Below are 15,056 nucleotides of genomic sequence, written 5' to 3'. Positions count from 1 at the left end.
GTTTAAACTGAGCTTCTTTCCCCGCTTCCTTGTGGGGAGAGCAGGATCTAGCAGAGAATGCAGGCTCATTACTGAGCAATCATTCCCCTGAACACAGCTCTGCTAAGTGCACTATTTTTTCAGCCCCACTGGAGATGTGTCTTGACCTGATCACCTTGAATTTCCTTCATAAGACAGAGGTGATTTGCTGGACTAAGAACAGTCCATCTTTAAAAGAAGCATCATCTCCCTGGAGCAGGCACACCAGACAGTGACAACCCTGGAGAAGCCCAGGTCTTGTCTCTGTGCTTGTTCAACAGTGCGCGCCCCTCCCACCACAGATGGAGCCACAGCCCTTGACTTGGGGCACGAATGCTGTTCACACCTGAGCTGGGAGAGAGCACTTTGTGGCCACGTGGGCAAGGGCTGCACACTAACTTCAGTTCAGCCATTCCCTAGAGGACTGAGTGTCTAAAGATGCATTGTAGGATAGACAAGAGGGAAAAATAGAGGGAGCTGGAGGGAGAAAGAGCAGGAAGGAAAGGAAGGAAGGAGGGATGATGGAGTAGGGTGGGAGAGAGAGGGAAGGGAAGAGAGGGGGTAAAGTTTGGTTTATTTTGGTGGCCTGAAGTTTTTGTCAGCAGATCAACAGATTGTGTGTGTGTGTGTGTGTGTGTGCAATGTGTGTCTGTGTGTGTGTGTGAGAGAGAGAGACAAAGACAGAAACAGAGGAGACAAAACTATCATGTATTGAACACCTACTACATGCTATCTACTTTACTGTGGGCCATGTCTCATTTTTTAAAAATTCAATCTTCACAAACTTCTTATGAACCCATTTTAGAGATGAGGCAACTGATCATAGTGACTCTTCTAACTGTTTACCTTAGAAGCAAATCTTAGTTTGGGCATATGGTGTATGTTCTGACTGGTAACTACTCATGTTACTTCTGCTTTTCCTCTTTTCAAAATGCAGTGGGAACCTATGTCATCTGCCCAAGTTCCTACAGCTTGTAGCATCTGACTTCAAATTAAAGCCCAGGTCTGTCCTCCAACCATCTTACACTTGAGGAAGTTTCATTTCTCTTTGGCCACCCCAAGACCTGAAGGGGAGGAATGCTCATGCTGCAGAAATGCTGGGCTTGAAGTTGGATGTGATAGGACTTTGGGTGACTTCACCTTAGGGTAAGGATAGGCACATTCGGCTACCTATGGAACAGTGGATCATGTTAGATAAGATTTTTATAAGCAAATTAATGGGAGTAAAGATGTATGTGGGCATGTCCATTGCGTGTCCATCATGGAGTGAAGGGGTGGACTGTAGTGGACTGTTTGTGCCTTCAAAGCATCTGCTCTAGATAGGTTTTTCCCTCAGCAGACCTTACTTTCCCTGACCACAGGAGACATGATGACCTTGGCAAGGTCAATCATATTGTCCATCCCAGCAGCCAGTGTTTGCTTCAAGGAAGGACACATGACCCATTTGTTGCATTCTGATAGAGTAAAGCTGGGAGGAAGAAATCTGCCTCTCCCAGGTGCTATAACCCCAGAGCTACCACCAGCCCAGTCCCTGGCACCAAGGCCAATCTGTGTAGGAGAACAAACTAGCCAAGGCATAGAAGAGCAGAGATGAGAGTGACAGGAAGAAGACCACCAATTATTCATTTAAAAAATCCAGTCCAGCAAAGCCACTGCTGTAGTTTGATGACATGACACAATGCATTTTCTTCTTTAGCTTAAGCTAGTTCCAGGTGGATTTTTGTCCCTTGGCACTGGGGTAGGGGGAGCACTAACTACTACACTGATATTCAAGCTTAGCAACTTGCCCGAGTCCACCCCACAGTGAGGGTCTCAGACCAAATCCATGGCCAGGTCTGTCTATTCAAAGTTGCCCCTTCCTATATGCCACACTGAGTCCAGGATTGGGAGGAGATGTCTTGGGAGGAGGTGTCTCCCCAGAGAGACCTGCCCAGGAGGAGGATGGAGCTGGGAAGTGGGGTGGTTCGTTGGGAGAAGATCTGGGATTTTTACTGTAGGTCCATCTTCCCCAAAGCCTGGGCTTTTAGTTATTTGTTTTTAAGCTTTACTTTAAGTGCAGGTTACATGTGCAGGTTTGTTATATAGGTAAACTCGTGTCACGAGGTTTGTTGTACAAATTATTTTGTCACCCAGGTATTAAGCGTAGTACCCAATAGTTATATTTTCACCTCTTCTCCCTCCTGCCACCCTGCACCTTCAAGTAGTCCCCAGTGTCTGTTGTTCCCCTCTTTGTGTCCATGTGTTCTCATCACTCAGCTCCCACTTATAAGTGAGAACATGCAGTATTTGGTTTTCTGTTCCTGCATTAGTTTGCTAAGAATAATGGCCTTCAGATCCATCCATGTTCCTGCAAGAAACATGATCTTATTCTTTTTTATAAGCCTGGGCTTTTAAATGGTGCTCTGTCCCCTTCCTCACCCTCCCACCAGACCAGGCATCAGGCTGAGATGTCCCACACAACAGGTGCTCAAAGACTTGTTGAATGAACGAATGACCCTCTGTTTCCTTATCTGTCAACAGGAGGGAGAGGAAGATACATGGTCCTTTATTAATGCTTTTGGAAAACACAGGCATGTTATGCATCATGGCCTGATTAATGGACTGAGCTCCATGGATCAGGATATCAATATTGAGTCAGTTTCCTTCCTGTCTTGGGAAAGATCTGGTGACCCCTTTCCCACAGACCTTTGGTGCAGGCTGCGACCAATACAACCATGGTCCCTGTCCTCAGAGTTGTATCACCCTGCTGAGCTCATTAGCGTGGTTACTGCCAGCCCGCTAAAATCCTCTTCAGCCATTCCTCAGGGCTCCACCTTCAAATCCTGCTGTGGTAGCAGAATCTCTCGGAGACAGGAGGTCAGATATGTAAAACAGGGACAAAATCACAGGCCACTTGAGGGTGGATTAATGGCCAAGTTCACACAATCTATCAGCTCGTCTCCACAGAAGTCTGAAGACTGCTGAAATGGCAAAGTCACCCCAGCTGGGCTATTTATCTCCAGTACAGAAACCAGCATCTGAAAAGAACCCTCCTGGTGGCAGTTTTTTTTCCTCCTTTACTTTTTTTCTTTTGCTACAATTAATCTTTTCATGAAATTTTGCTCTCTTCAATGAAGGTGATTTGTTAGAAGCGTAGCTAAACATGAACTAATTTGTATGCCTCTGATTTATAGTTTGTGAACAGATTCACAAATAGGAGGCCTCATGCTGTACTGGAGTCAACCAGATCTAACCAGATCTAACCAAATCTGGGTTCAAATCCCACACATGTTGCTGCAATAGCCTCAAATATTACTCAAGCTCTTGGAGGTGCAGTTCTCCACCTGAAAAGTGGGAGCAAAAATTCAACTAGGGTTGTCAGGCTGAATTGTGTGCCCTGTCCCGCCCCCCACCCCCACCCCAACAAAATGACATGTTGAAGTCTTGACTTCCAATTCCTTAGAATGTGGCCTTATTTGGAAATAGGGTCATTGCAGATGGAATTTTGTTATGAGGCTAAACTGGAGTAGGTTGGGTCCCAATCCAGTATGACTGGTGTCCTTATAACAAGATGGCTATATGAAGACACAGACGCAAAGGAGATGGTCATGTGAAAATGGAAGCAAAGATTGGAGTAATGTGGCTGCAAGCAAGGGATTGCTGAGGATGGCCGGGAACACTGGAAACCAGGAGAAAGGCATGGAACAGAGTCTCCCTTTGAGCCTTTGAGAGTGCATGGCCCTGCCAACACCCTGACTTCAGATTTCTGGCCTCCAGAACTGTGAGAGAATAGATATCTGTTGTTCAAGCCACCCAGTGTGTGATACTTTGTTATAGCAGCCTGAGAAAGCTAATACAAAGATATTGTTAAGAGTGACCTAAGTAACATTAATTTGATGCATTGAGCCTATCACAGGGTCTGGCACAGAAGGAAGACACAAGAAATACTTTTTCTCCTTCTGGGGATTCTCTGAAACACTGGAAGATGGTCCCTCCAGAAGACCACCCAGTGCTGCCCGGGTTTCCTTGTACCGGTGGTGGAATTTCCTGCTCATATCTAGGCTTCCCCAGGGCAGAAGGGATGCACCACTCACTTTGGTCAAGGCATAAGGATCCTACATACTAAGCTCACCCATCTCCTTTCCCAGAAAGCCAGCTGTGATACCCCATGACTGAATGGGGTCCCTGCTTTGGGGTCCCCCAAAATTTTCTAAATTTTCTTAGTATTGTCCATTATTTTTTCAAATTAGAAATAATTTTGGCTTATTGTAGAAGAACTTTTAATAAAATGAAAAGGTGTTATAATGGGGAAAAGCACAGCTTTTTCCTCTGAGGAATATTCACAACCTGTGCTGGAATCATTCCTTATCTCCACCTTCCAGCAAAGATCTGGGCATGTAGTAGGTGTTTGATAAATATAGAATGAATGAATGAATGAAAGAATAAATGAACGAATGAATGGAGTTAGAGATCTTATATTTTAAGAAAGACGTAGTATAAGTCCAGTGGTTAAGAATAAGGGCTTTGGACTCTGATCAAATTGGGCTGGAGTCAGCTCTGCCTCTTGGCGTCTGTGTGATGTTGGGCAAATAATTGAACCTCTCTGAGCCTGTTTCTTCATCCGTGAAATGGCACTCAATATTTTTACCTGATATGAAGCTGAAAGGAGAATATGGACAAATAGTCCCTGACACAGAGCACCTCAGTAACCTGCAGCCATTGCATCTCCAGCTGGAGGAGATGGGAAGTGGGTGCTCCTGCTATCCTTCCAAAAAAAATGCAGACTAAATCTTCCCATGGCCACCTTCACACCCAGCCCGAGCCTCTCTGTAATCTCATGGAAATAGAAGCAGCACAACCTTTGAAGTCAAAGTGGGTTTAGCTCCTGGCTCTGCCCCAGATTAGCTGTGTGACTTTAGGAAATTTACATTACCTCTATTCCCCCATTTTCTCCTGCAAAATTACAGTATAAATAATAATAGCTGGCATGTATTAAGGTAGTATGCAAGCTTATTATAATAATAATAGCTGGCATGTACTTTCTGTACACTGAGAAGTGACGTGATGTAGTGCTTAAGGTTCAGGTGTAAGACTCACAACACCTGGGTTCACATACTGGTTTACTCCCTCCCCCAGGTGGGTAATCTTGGGCAAGTTACTTAACTTCTCTGTGCCTGACTTTCCCTCCTATAAGATGGAGTTAATAACAGTGTCTATCTTCCTTCATTACTATGAAGATTATGTGATGTAATAGATGTAAATGCTTTGAACAGCACGTGGCACTTAGAGAGCACATGCTGAATTGACCTTATGTAATCATCACAACGCCATCTGATGTTAAGTACTTTTTATCCCAAAGAGGAAATGGCACGTCAGAAAGGTGAAGCGACCTGCCCAAGGCTGCACAGCCAGCAGGTTGCAGAACTGGGATTTGAACCCTGATTTGGCTGCTCAAAGTACAGGCCCTCACATGGCCATGTGAACCTAGGGAGGCCTAGGTAAATGACTGGCACATGGTAGGTGTCAGTTACACCAAAGAACTCAGACTCCTGCCCAGCCTCAGCTCAGCCTGGGTGCAGCTCCTCCCCTCCCACTCCTGGGCCATGATGGGCTCTGAATCCTCTACAGCCTGAGTCCTGCATCACTGCATCAAGCAGAGCCCTCACCAGCCTTGGAGAAAACAAAATGAGTTTAGCGTCAGGCCGGAGAAGTGTCTCATTTTTATTAGCGTTAATCTAATATGTTGTCTTTCCTCGCTAAACTCTGAATAAGTTAATCAAGGACAGGCTGGATTTGTGTTTTCTTGATAACACTGCCTGATTCCAAAGGCTGTCTGCTGAGAGCCCTGGCCTTGGGGCTATGTTCTTATTTTCTCTTCCTTCTCTCTGCACTTTATAAAATATATAAGATTGCTGGGTAAGGCATGGTGGGGGTGCAGGTGGCACGGTATAGAAGAATGCTCACAAGCTTTGGAATTAAACAGACCTTGTGTTAAACCTTGGTTCCTCCACTATTGACCTGTGTAAACTAGGGTAAGTGATTTCTTTCTGGACCTCAGTTTTGCCATCTGTGAAATGGAATAATAATCCCTAACTTACTGAGTTGTAGTAATTAAATGAATCAATGAAACACATAACATGGTCCAGCCTGTAATGATCATTCACTAGATATCAGTTAATATTACTACAAATAACAAGGACAGCAACTATTAAGTGACCTATTATTATGAGCCAGAGGATATTATAAGCATGTTACATATATCATTTCATTCAAATAATACATGAAAAGCAAATAGACAAGTGGTTGGTGTGAAGTAGGTACTCAAGAAATGGTCCTTATTATTAGCATTGATGGCAGTATTTCATTCTCACAACAAATGAGAGACGTTGTTGTTTCTGTATCATCTACACCATAAGGAATTCATATTCTATCAGGGGACATGGACAAACATACACAATTGCCATTCATATAAGGGCCATGCCAGGGAGCATAGAGGAGGAGCATTTGATCAAACCTGTAAGGGGATCAGGGAAAATTTCTTGAAGATTAGCAAAGATGAGACTTGGAGGAAGAGTAGAGCTAACACTGTAGAGGTACTCCAGGCAAAGGGATAGTCATTCATTCGTTTATTCAGCCAGTCATTCACCCATTCAACAAATAGGTATTCAGCAACAGCACTTAGCCAGGTGCTGTCCCGGGTGCTGATAGAACACAGACAGGCATGACAGGCAATAGCCCTGCCCTCTTGGAGCTGACAGTCCAGTAGAACAGGCTGATCTTAAACAAAGAGGCAAACACATAAATGAGATGCTTTCAGATGGTGATAAGTGTTATGATGAAAATAGAGTCGGGGATTGTGGTTGTGACTGGGTAGGAAGTGGGGTTATTTGAGTTAGACCATCCAGGATGGTCTCTATGGGAAGTCGAGGTTTGATTAAAGACTTGAAGGAAAGGAAGAAGGGAGCTATGCAAACATCTGGGGAGATGGCATCCCAGATAGAAGGCACTGCATATACAGAGATCTTGGGATAGAAACAGGCTTGGTGTGTTCAGTGAACTGCAAGGACAGTGGGGCAGAGCATGGTGAGGGGAGTGGGGTTATAAGATGAGGTTGCAGAGTTGGACTGTGGGAGGCATCTGGAATTTGTCCTAAGCATTATGGGGAGCATATCTCAAGGTGCTGGCTGGTGAGGACTTTGGGGCTTTCAAAGGCCAGAATGGAGTTTGGAGTGGCTGGGGTGCAGCACTTCACACCTCACCTATACCTATAAGATGATCCCCCGGGAGATCCCAGGAACACTTCCTGAGCACCTCTAAGCATCTACTCAGTGCTAGGCCTTCATCACCCTTGTCTCATTGAACTCTCAGGAGCATCCAGTAAAATCCCCATTTTACAGATTTCAAAACTGAGGCAGGAGAAGGTAAAACCATTTGCCTGGGCCACATGGCTGGTGGGGGTGGAGCTGGAATATGAATCCACATCCCCTGATCCATTCTACCACCTCCAACATCTCCTTTGCCTCCCTGTGAGCATTGGTTCTTGAAGAGGCAGAAGTCTAGGAAATTCCTGAGGGCAGAAAGATAGAGTCTTCTAGATGGTTCCCAGGCCAGGTAGGGGGCAGGACTGGGGCAGGAGAATGTGTTCCAAGATGAATCCCCTCCATTAATCCTGCTTCCTTCCATGGTAGCAGAAGGGTTTTTTATGAGTTGAATCACAGTAGAACACAAAGGCTAGTGAGGTTTTCCATCTGCCTTGATTGGTGGTTTATTCTCCCAAACCATCTGGCCCAGATTTCTGAAACGTCCATTTGTGTTAATCTTATGAATTGTAGGGGTTGTGGGTTCCTCCCTAGCATGCTGGTTGGATGGGTAGATGCCAGTGGACTCTAGGAGACAGCCTTAGAGAACTGAGCATTCAGGCCAGATGAATCAGATTTAAACTCCATTCCTGCTGCTGACCAGCTGCGCAGCTTTGGGCAAGTGTCTTCCCTTCTTCAAGCCTCAGTTTCCACATCTATTAGCTGGGCACAGGATCATAGGGGCCTTGTTTAAGCCCATGAAGTGTAGTGAAAATCAAATAAGGTAATGCAGTCATGAACAAAAGCCTTTTTAGATTATAAATGGCTGAGAAAATGCAATGAAATCTATCCAGGGCAATGATCTCTCCTGAGATCCATCACCAAGGGACCCAGCAAGATGGACTGAGAGACAGTCTGGTGGAGCAGAAGCTCTGCCACTTAGCTGTGTAATCTTGTGCTCTTGGTACCCCACTTTCCTCATCTTTAAAGTGGGAATAAAATCTATCACCTACAGTTGTGATGATGTTTCTCTATATGTAAAGTGCTTGGAAACAGTACTTGGTGCCTAGTAAGTACCCAATAAATGCTGACTGTTTTTATTTTCATGTATGTTTAACAAGGACTGTAAAAGGCTACAGGGGAGAGTCAGACTTTGACCTCTGATAGATGTGGAGTTCGAATCCAAACTTGCCTCTTGACAAGCTGTGTGACCTTGGGCAAGCTGCTTCATCTCTCTGAGCTTCAATTTTCTCCTCTGTGCAATGGGGATGATAATGGCAGGCACTATTTATAGCTACAATGATATGACAGCTGGTTCCTATTAAACACTGAAAACTGACAGCTGTTATTACATTGTTAGTATCTCCTCCCTTCTCCCCAGCCCCTCAGTGTCCAGATGTTCCTCGCTCTTACCTCGCTCTTCCTCCTTCTCCCGGACAACCCTCCCCTTGAGGGCTCGGCTCCAGGCTCCACCGTAGTCACCAAGCTTGGCTCTCTCATTCCCATCCTTGCCCTTGAACCAGGGTCCGTACCTGCGAGCGATGCTCGAGGCTTCACCTGTGTCCCGGAAACCTCTGCCCAGATGCATGTCACCCAAGAAGGACAGCTCAGCACCCTCAGCTGGGCCTCCTGCAGCAGCGGGGTTCGCCTGGTTCCCCGAGACAGCGGGCTGGCCCACAAAGCCAGAGTGAAGGAAGACAAGGCTCCCAGCAGTCAGGTAGAGTGCCAGGAAGGTAAAGAAGCGCACAGGTTTCCGGCGGAAGTACCGCTGGAATTTGAACCAGAGCTTGGCCATAGTGGGATCATTCCGGACTGGCTCTCTGGGGCTTGGCTGGGGTGCTTGGGAGGGGATGGAAGGGGCTTGGTTTCCTAAGCTTTCCTTAGGGATGGAACACTTGGGGGTCCTCAGTCTCACTCTTCCTGAAATAGTGATCACCAAGGCCAGAAGGGGAGGGCAAGTTCAATGCTTGGCTGAGGCCATGAGAAAGGATGGAGCTTACCAGCCCTCCCAAACTGAAGGTGAGCTTCTTTGGGCCAACAAAGGGGTTTTGAGGCTCAGAACACACATAAGTTGGTCCCATTTTCCTACATATTGTTCTTCACTTCAGAGTGTTCCCAAAGAACTGTGAGAATAGCAATTGGAGAAGGTTTCTGAGGGTTACCAGCAGCTGCAGTTCACTTCTTGCCCTTTCTCTGCTCCTCAGGCCAATGGATCTGGGTTATTTCACTGGGGGCCTTGTTTCTGGCCTCTTCCCCAGCTGAAGACCAAGCTTGGCCTTTCTACCTCATGGGAACAGAAGCTGGTGGGCCTCCATCCAGTCAGGCATCAGGACTCAGGGATGCCACCTGCAAAACAGCAGACACACAGGCATGAGAAGCCCCTTCACCAAAGCACAGAACCCACAGGGTTCTTGAGCATCCTACAGGGAAATGCAGAGGCCCGGAGAGGGGAGGAAACCACCAATGGCATGAAACAGCTTAAGAGCAGTGCTAGATAAAGAGCATCCCTGAGTCTTCTAGAACACTGCCTTTTTCTTGACACCAAACTGGGAATTTGGGGACCTGGATCCTAGTGGGCCCTAGTTGGGGACAAACTTTGTCTTGGACAAGCACAGGTTCTTATGGGCCAGTGGTTTGCTTTGCTCCATACTTCCTATATATTTGTCAAATATACACTGATCCAAGGATTACCTTAAGTCTGAAAAGTACTTTCAAGGTCCTTGCTGAACTACCTGCTGAACCTGGGCAGTTCTGAACCAGACCAGATTCATTCATTTTTTTTCCCAACAAACACTCAGTGAGACCTACTTTGTGTGAGGCACTGTCCTAGGTGCTGGAAATTAAGCTGTGAGCGGCAGAGGCAAAATCGCCTCTTTCATAGAGCTCACATTCTAGTGGGAGAAATAAAATCCATAGCCCCTCTCCTCTATCCAGGGAAGAAAAGGAAAAAGAAGGAAAGTAGGGTTATTTAGCAGCATATTTGTCCATTCAGTGTTTATTGAGTGTCTACCATGTGCTCAGCTTTGTGCCCAGCCATCTACACTTGTCTCCTTTATTGTTCCCAACATTCCTATGGGAGGTAACTATTTCCCTACTTTACAGATGAGGAAATGGAGGTCACACAGCTGGTGAGTGATGGAGCTGGGATCTGGACCCAGGACAGTCCAAATCACAAATCACAGCTCTTAACCAGTGTCTCTTTGACTCTGCCTCTTTCCCACATAGTCTGGACATCACTTGAGAATTCAGAGACAGCCCCCCAGACGGTAGCCCATCCTTACAGCCTCCCGGTCACCAGCATGGCTCACCCTTTGTCAGGGTCTCCCGGGTGTGGGTCTGAGAAACAACTGATTCAGAATCACCTGAGAGCCTGGTGAATATAGATTCCTAACCTTTCCAACCAGAATGTCTGGTTGAGGGGGCAACCCACATCTGTAACCAGGTGCTCTCAGATAATGGTAATGAGCACAGAGAGTTGAGTACCACAGTTTTATGAGTAAATGTTCAGGATCATCAGTCAAGAGGAAAAATAGAATGTAAATTAGAAAACAGAAAACCCCATTTAGCCAATGCTTTTTCATATTACCACCAGCAGGGGGCCCCGTGACCATCTTAGCCAACGCCTGAGATTCCAGAGTCAGCCAATGGAAGATACAAATTGTAACATACTCTCCTAATCCAGACAGTAGTGTGGGCATTTAACTGTGGTTTAAGGTAGAGTCTGCCATCCCATTTATTCAAGAACTAAGTACTGAGCACAAACTATGTCACCCTCGTAGGCACTTGGAATAAATAAGTGAACAAAACAGACAAAAATCCATGCCTTTGTAAAGTCAAACTATCTGTCCATCTATCCATCCGTCTGTCATCCAGCAGTCCACCTACCCATCCAGTCATTAAGCCAACCCTCTATCCATCCACCCATCCATCCATCCAACCATTCATCTGTCTGTCATCCAGCATCCACCCACCCATCCATTCGTTAACCCATCCGTCCATCCATCCATCCATCCATCCATTTGCCTTCCGGCAGTTCACCTACCCATCTATTCATTGAACCATCCATCCACCTACCATTAATCTATTCATTAATCTGTCCAACTATACATCCATTCATCTATCCATCTGAACTATAGCAGCCCATCCATCCATCCATCCAACTCTCCACCCATCCAGTCATCCACTCATTCTTCCATTTATTTAAAAACATATGCTGATTGCCTACTATGTGTGTATTTGAGATGCAGGAATAAATAATTCACAGTCCCTGCTTTCAGAGAATTCAGAGTCAACTGAGGGAGAAAGCAATGTAAACAATCACTATGCTAGACAGACTATGATAAATCCCATAGTAGATGTGTGTACAAGATACAGCAATCAGTATTATAGTTAATGTTTATTGAACAGTTAATACATGCCAGACATTCTTCTACACATATACATACTCTCATTTAAACATTTCTATAAGGGAGACCTGTATCTATTTTTACACAAGAGCGGAATGAGTATCAGAGAGATTAGGTAACTTGTTCAGGGTCACAGAGCTAGTAAGTGGCAGCAGGATGGTAAACCCAGTGCCACCTGATTTCAAAGCCTATATTCCTAACCATATGTCTATTCTGGTCTTGTAACTCTTTGAGGATCTCATGACAACTATAGATATATGCCCAGAAAAAAAAGAGCCCTTGCACATAAGCTCCCAGAATTTGGCTTAAAATATCAGGGTGGGGTTTGGACCCTGGGTTGAGAAGCCATGGAATGTGGGAGCCCAGGGAAGTGAGGGTCTGCAACTGCCTGGGGGAACCATAGAGGGCTTCCCCAGGGAGGAGTCTTTGAGCCAGCAGGTCTTGCAAAAACAGTCAAAATTCTCTGGGTGAAGGAGCAACAGAAGGTTAGCCCAGGGAAGAGGAACAGCCCACATGAGGGTGCATCACTGAGGGGGAAGAAACAAAGGAGCTTGGGGGACTGTGGGCTGCGAACACAGCCAAGCAGTGGGCAGGAGCCAGACCATGGGAAGCCTTGGATGCCAAGCTCAGGAGTTGGGACTGTGTCCTAAAAACGCACATGAGAATCCACTGAGGTTTCATGGTCGTGCCAACACGTGCCAGATGTTTCTGCAGCTGGGATGGGATGAGAAAAAGCCAGCAGTCCTCGTGGGATGGGCAAGGGGACACCAGCCCTTCCAGAGGCACTCAGGCAAGAACAGAGGTGGACTCCACAGGCAAACAGACCTGGGTTCAAATCCTGCCTCTTCCATTACCCCAGGTGAGTGACTGGGGCAAGACATCCCTTCTCAGCAAGACTCAGGTTCCTCACCTGTAAAGTGGCCTAAAGGATCTTGACTTCTCCCCTAAAAAGTATGTTGCTGGAAGGACTGAATTAAACATTGTAGGAGGAATACCTGATGCATAGGAGGTGCTCAAGATAAGCCCCACCTCCGCCCCTCAAGGGCACATGTGAGACACTTGAAAGCCATTTGCCACCTCAGCACATTTGCTGTCGTGGAGACAGCAAAGTTTTCAGCTGTAGTGTTCCCTGTGGCTTTCTGCCTCTCTCAGGATATTTCTGGGTCTAGTCCTTTTTCATTGTTCCCTGTTCGTTCTTTCATATTCCAACACATCTCTTCTCTAAGTGGGTGCCAAATGGGCTTTAAGAGGATAATGAGCTCATTAGGGGCTGGCAGGGAACAGAAAGAGACTGAGGCATGGGTGATGTGGAAAATGAAGGAGATCTGCCGGAGGGATGTGGACCGTGTGGAGAGGGGCTGTGTCCACCCCCCACTTTCAGAGCTCCCTTTTCTCCTGGGGAGGGAAGGTGCTGACCTGAGCCATCCCACAGCATCCTGCCGGTGCTAGGAGGAGGCAGGGGCTCGCCCAGAGGAAGAGCCCCCTGGAATCTGAGCCCCATGGAGGGGATAAGGCTATTTGGTACATAGGAGGGTCCCAAGAAACACTGGTAGAGAAAAATGAGTAAAAAGAGTCAGGTTCATCCCCCCAGGGCTTACACCTACAACCATGGCTTCACACACTGGCCAAAACACTCAGGTGACAGATAGCCTTGGAGAACTATAAATCCAGGGCTCTGTGGAGGCAGCATTTGTGTTACTCAGCACTGGGTGGTTCTGGGGTTCAAGGGTTCCAGGATTCGGCTGAGCCAAAGCCCCATATCCTCAAAGGTATCCCAGACTCCCCTGCCTCCCACATCCATCTGTCATTCTCTCTCTCCTGCCTCTCTCTCCATCTCTGTCTCTCCAAGTCTCTCTCTAGTCTGTCATTGTCCCTTTCTGCTATCTCTCTCCAGAGAGAAATTCTGCCTCAAAGGGAATGGGGAAATGAAACTAACTGCGTTTGTTGAATACCTACTATATGCTGGATACTGTGTTTGAAGGTTTTACAAATACGTTCTCCCATATTCCTCCCTCTGGGATAGCTGCAAGGCAGGTGTGATGTTTCTTCACAATCCACAGATAATGTGTCTACAACCCTGGGTGAGACGGGGGCTGTTGGCCTTCAGCAACCCACTTCTCTCTGTCTCTATTTGTTCATAGCATGTTGAGGATTATAATTGTATTAATATCCCCTCCTGTCATTCACTTACAGGTGTGAGGTCCAGACAGGGGACTTCATCTCTCTGAGCTGCCATCTTCTCTCTATAAAGTTAAGTCAACCATAGAATGCCCCTCCCAGAGGTGTGGGGAGGATTCGACGAGACAATCCACAGGGCTGGCTATCACGACTTCATCCCCCTTTATTTTATGTGACACCTCTCTAAGCCTCAGTTTCCCCATCTGTTAAGTGTGGTGGACGACCTCTACTCTGCCTCCCCCCCAGGGCTGGCATGAGTTTCCACAGGGAGGAGGCTGAGAGGCCCCCTTTGTGGGAGTGGCAGCATTCGGTTACTGCAGTTCATGTTTCCAGCAGGAGCCTCAAAGTGTCTAAACACAGACTATTTTTAGCACCAGAATGAGGCTCTGGTGTTGAGCTGCCAACTTGAAGATGGGTGGGGAAGAGCTGCCTGCAGGGGAAAGAAAAACAGAGGCATAGCCTGCCCTGTGGTTCCTTACCTCCCCTGGGAGTAAAATTATGCCTCCCCCTTCCAGGTTCTAGTGGCTAGGGTAGGCCAGAATGGAAGCCTGTGAGGCTGGGTAGGGGGCTGACTCCCTCTCTACAATCCCCAGCACCTGACTTGGGGGGCAGAGGCAGTTCGGAGGGACTGGGCAGGCCCAGCGACCAACTGACCCCCAGACCACCCAAGCTTCACCAAGAAATAGCTATTGAGAAATCAGGTTCATGAAGGTTTGATTTCTTAAGAGTTCTGGGTAGGAGACCCATCTGGGAAGTTTCCAAGAAACTGGGGAGCCCAGGTAAAATTTCAGTCTTGTTCTAATAATAAAAATATCAGAAGTCACTGGTGTTTGTTGAGCGCATACTATATGCCAGTCATCTTATTCCCATTGTGCCTTTTAATCCCCACTATCATTCTTTGAGGTGGTCATTAACTTCTTTGAACATCAGTTTCCCCATCTATAGAGTGATGATGTAATATAATTTATCTCTTAGGGTTAGCGTGAGAACTAAATAAGTCAATATATACAAATATATCATATCTATATGTCTTAGGTGCAAATGCTACATCTTATAATAATTTCTGGAGAATACATGTGGTTTTGCCTGTTCAGTGCCCCTTCATTCTGATACAAGGAGTCTATTTTCCTTCACGGAATTTCTCCCTCATTAATTCTCAGCTCATGTGGCTTGGATA

At 46.4% G+C, this 15,056-nt stretch overlaps 1 protein-coding gene across 3 annotated transcripts in view; it reads right to left on the bottom strand.

Annotated features, from left to right (window-relative positions):
* Window positions 1-15,056, bottom strand: part of WSCD2 (WSC domain containing 2) — a 121,794-nt gene that overhangs the window by 45,793 nt on the left and 60,945 nt on the right. For all 3 annotated transcript variants that reach the window (XM_008957963.4, XM_003832535.5, XM_034934407.2), the window contains exon 2: window positions 8,709-9,641. In XM_008957963.4, coding sequence (XP_008956211.2) covers window positions 8,709-9,090 — 382 coding nt within the window. In that variant the 5' untranslated portion in view covers window positions 9,091-9,641. The remainder of the gene's footprint in view (window positions 1-8,708; window positions 9,642-15,056) is intronic.

This window comes from Pan paniscus, chromosome 10, assembly GCF_029289425.2.
Source record: "Pan paniscus chromosome 10, NHGRI_mPanPan1-v2.0_pri, whole genome shotgun sequence".
NCBI classification, from domain to species: Eukaryota; Metazoa; Chordata; class Mammalia; order Primates; family Hominidae; genus Pan; species Pan paniscus.
The sequence above is the reverse complement of the archived record's forward strand: the minus strand, read 5'-3'. Positions and strand labels throughout refer to the sequence as shown.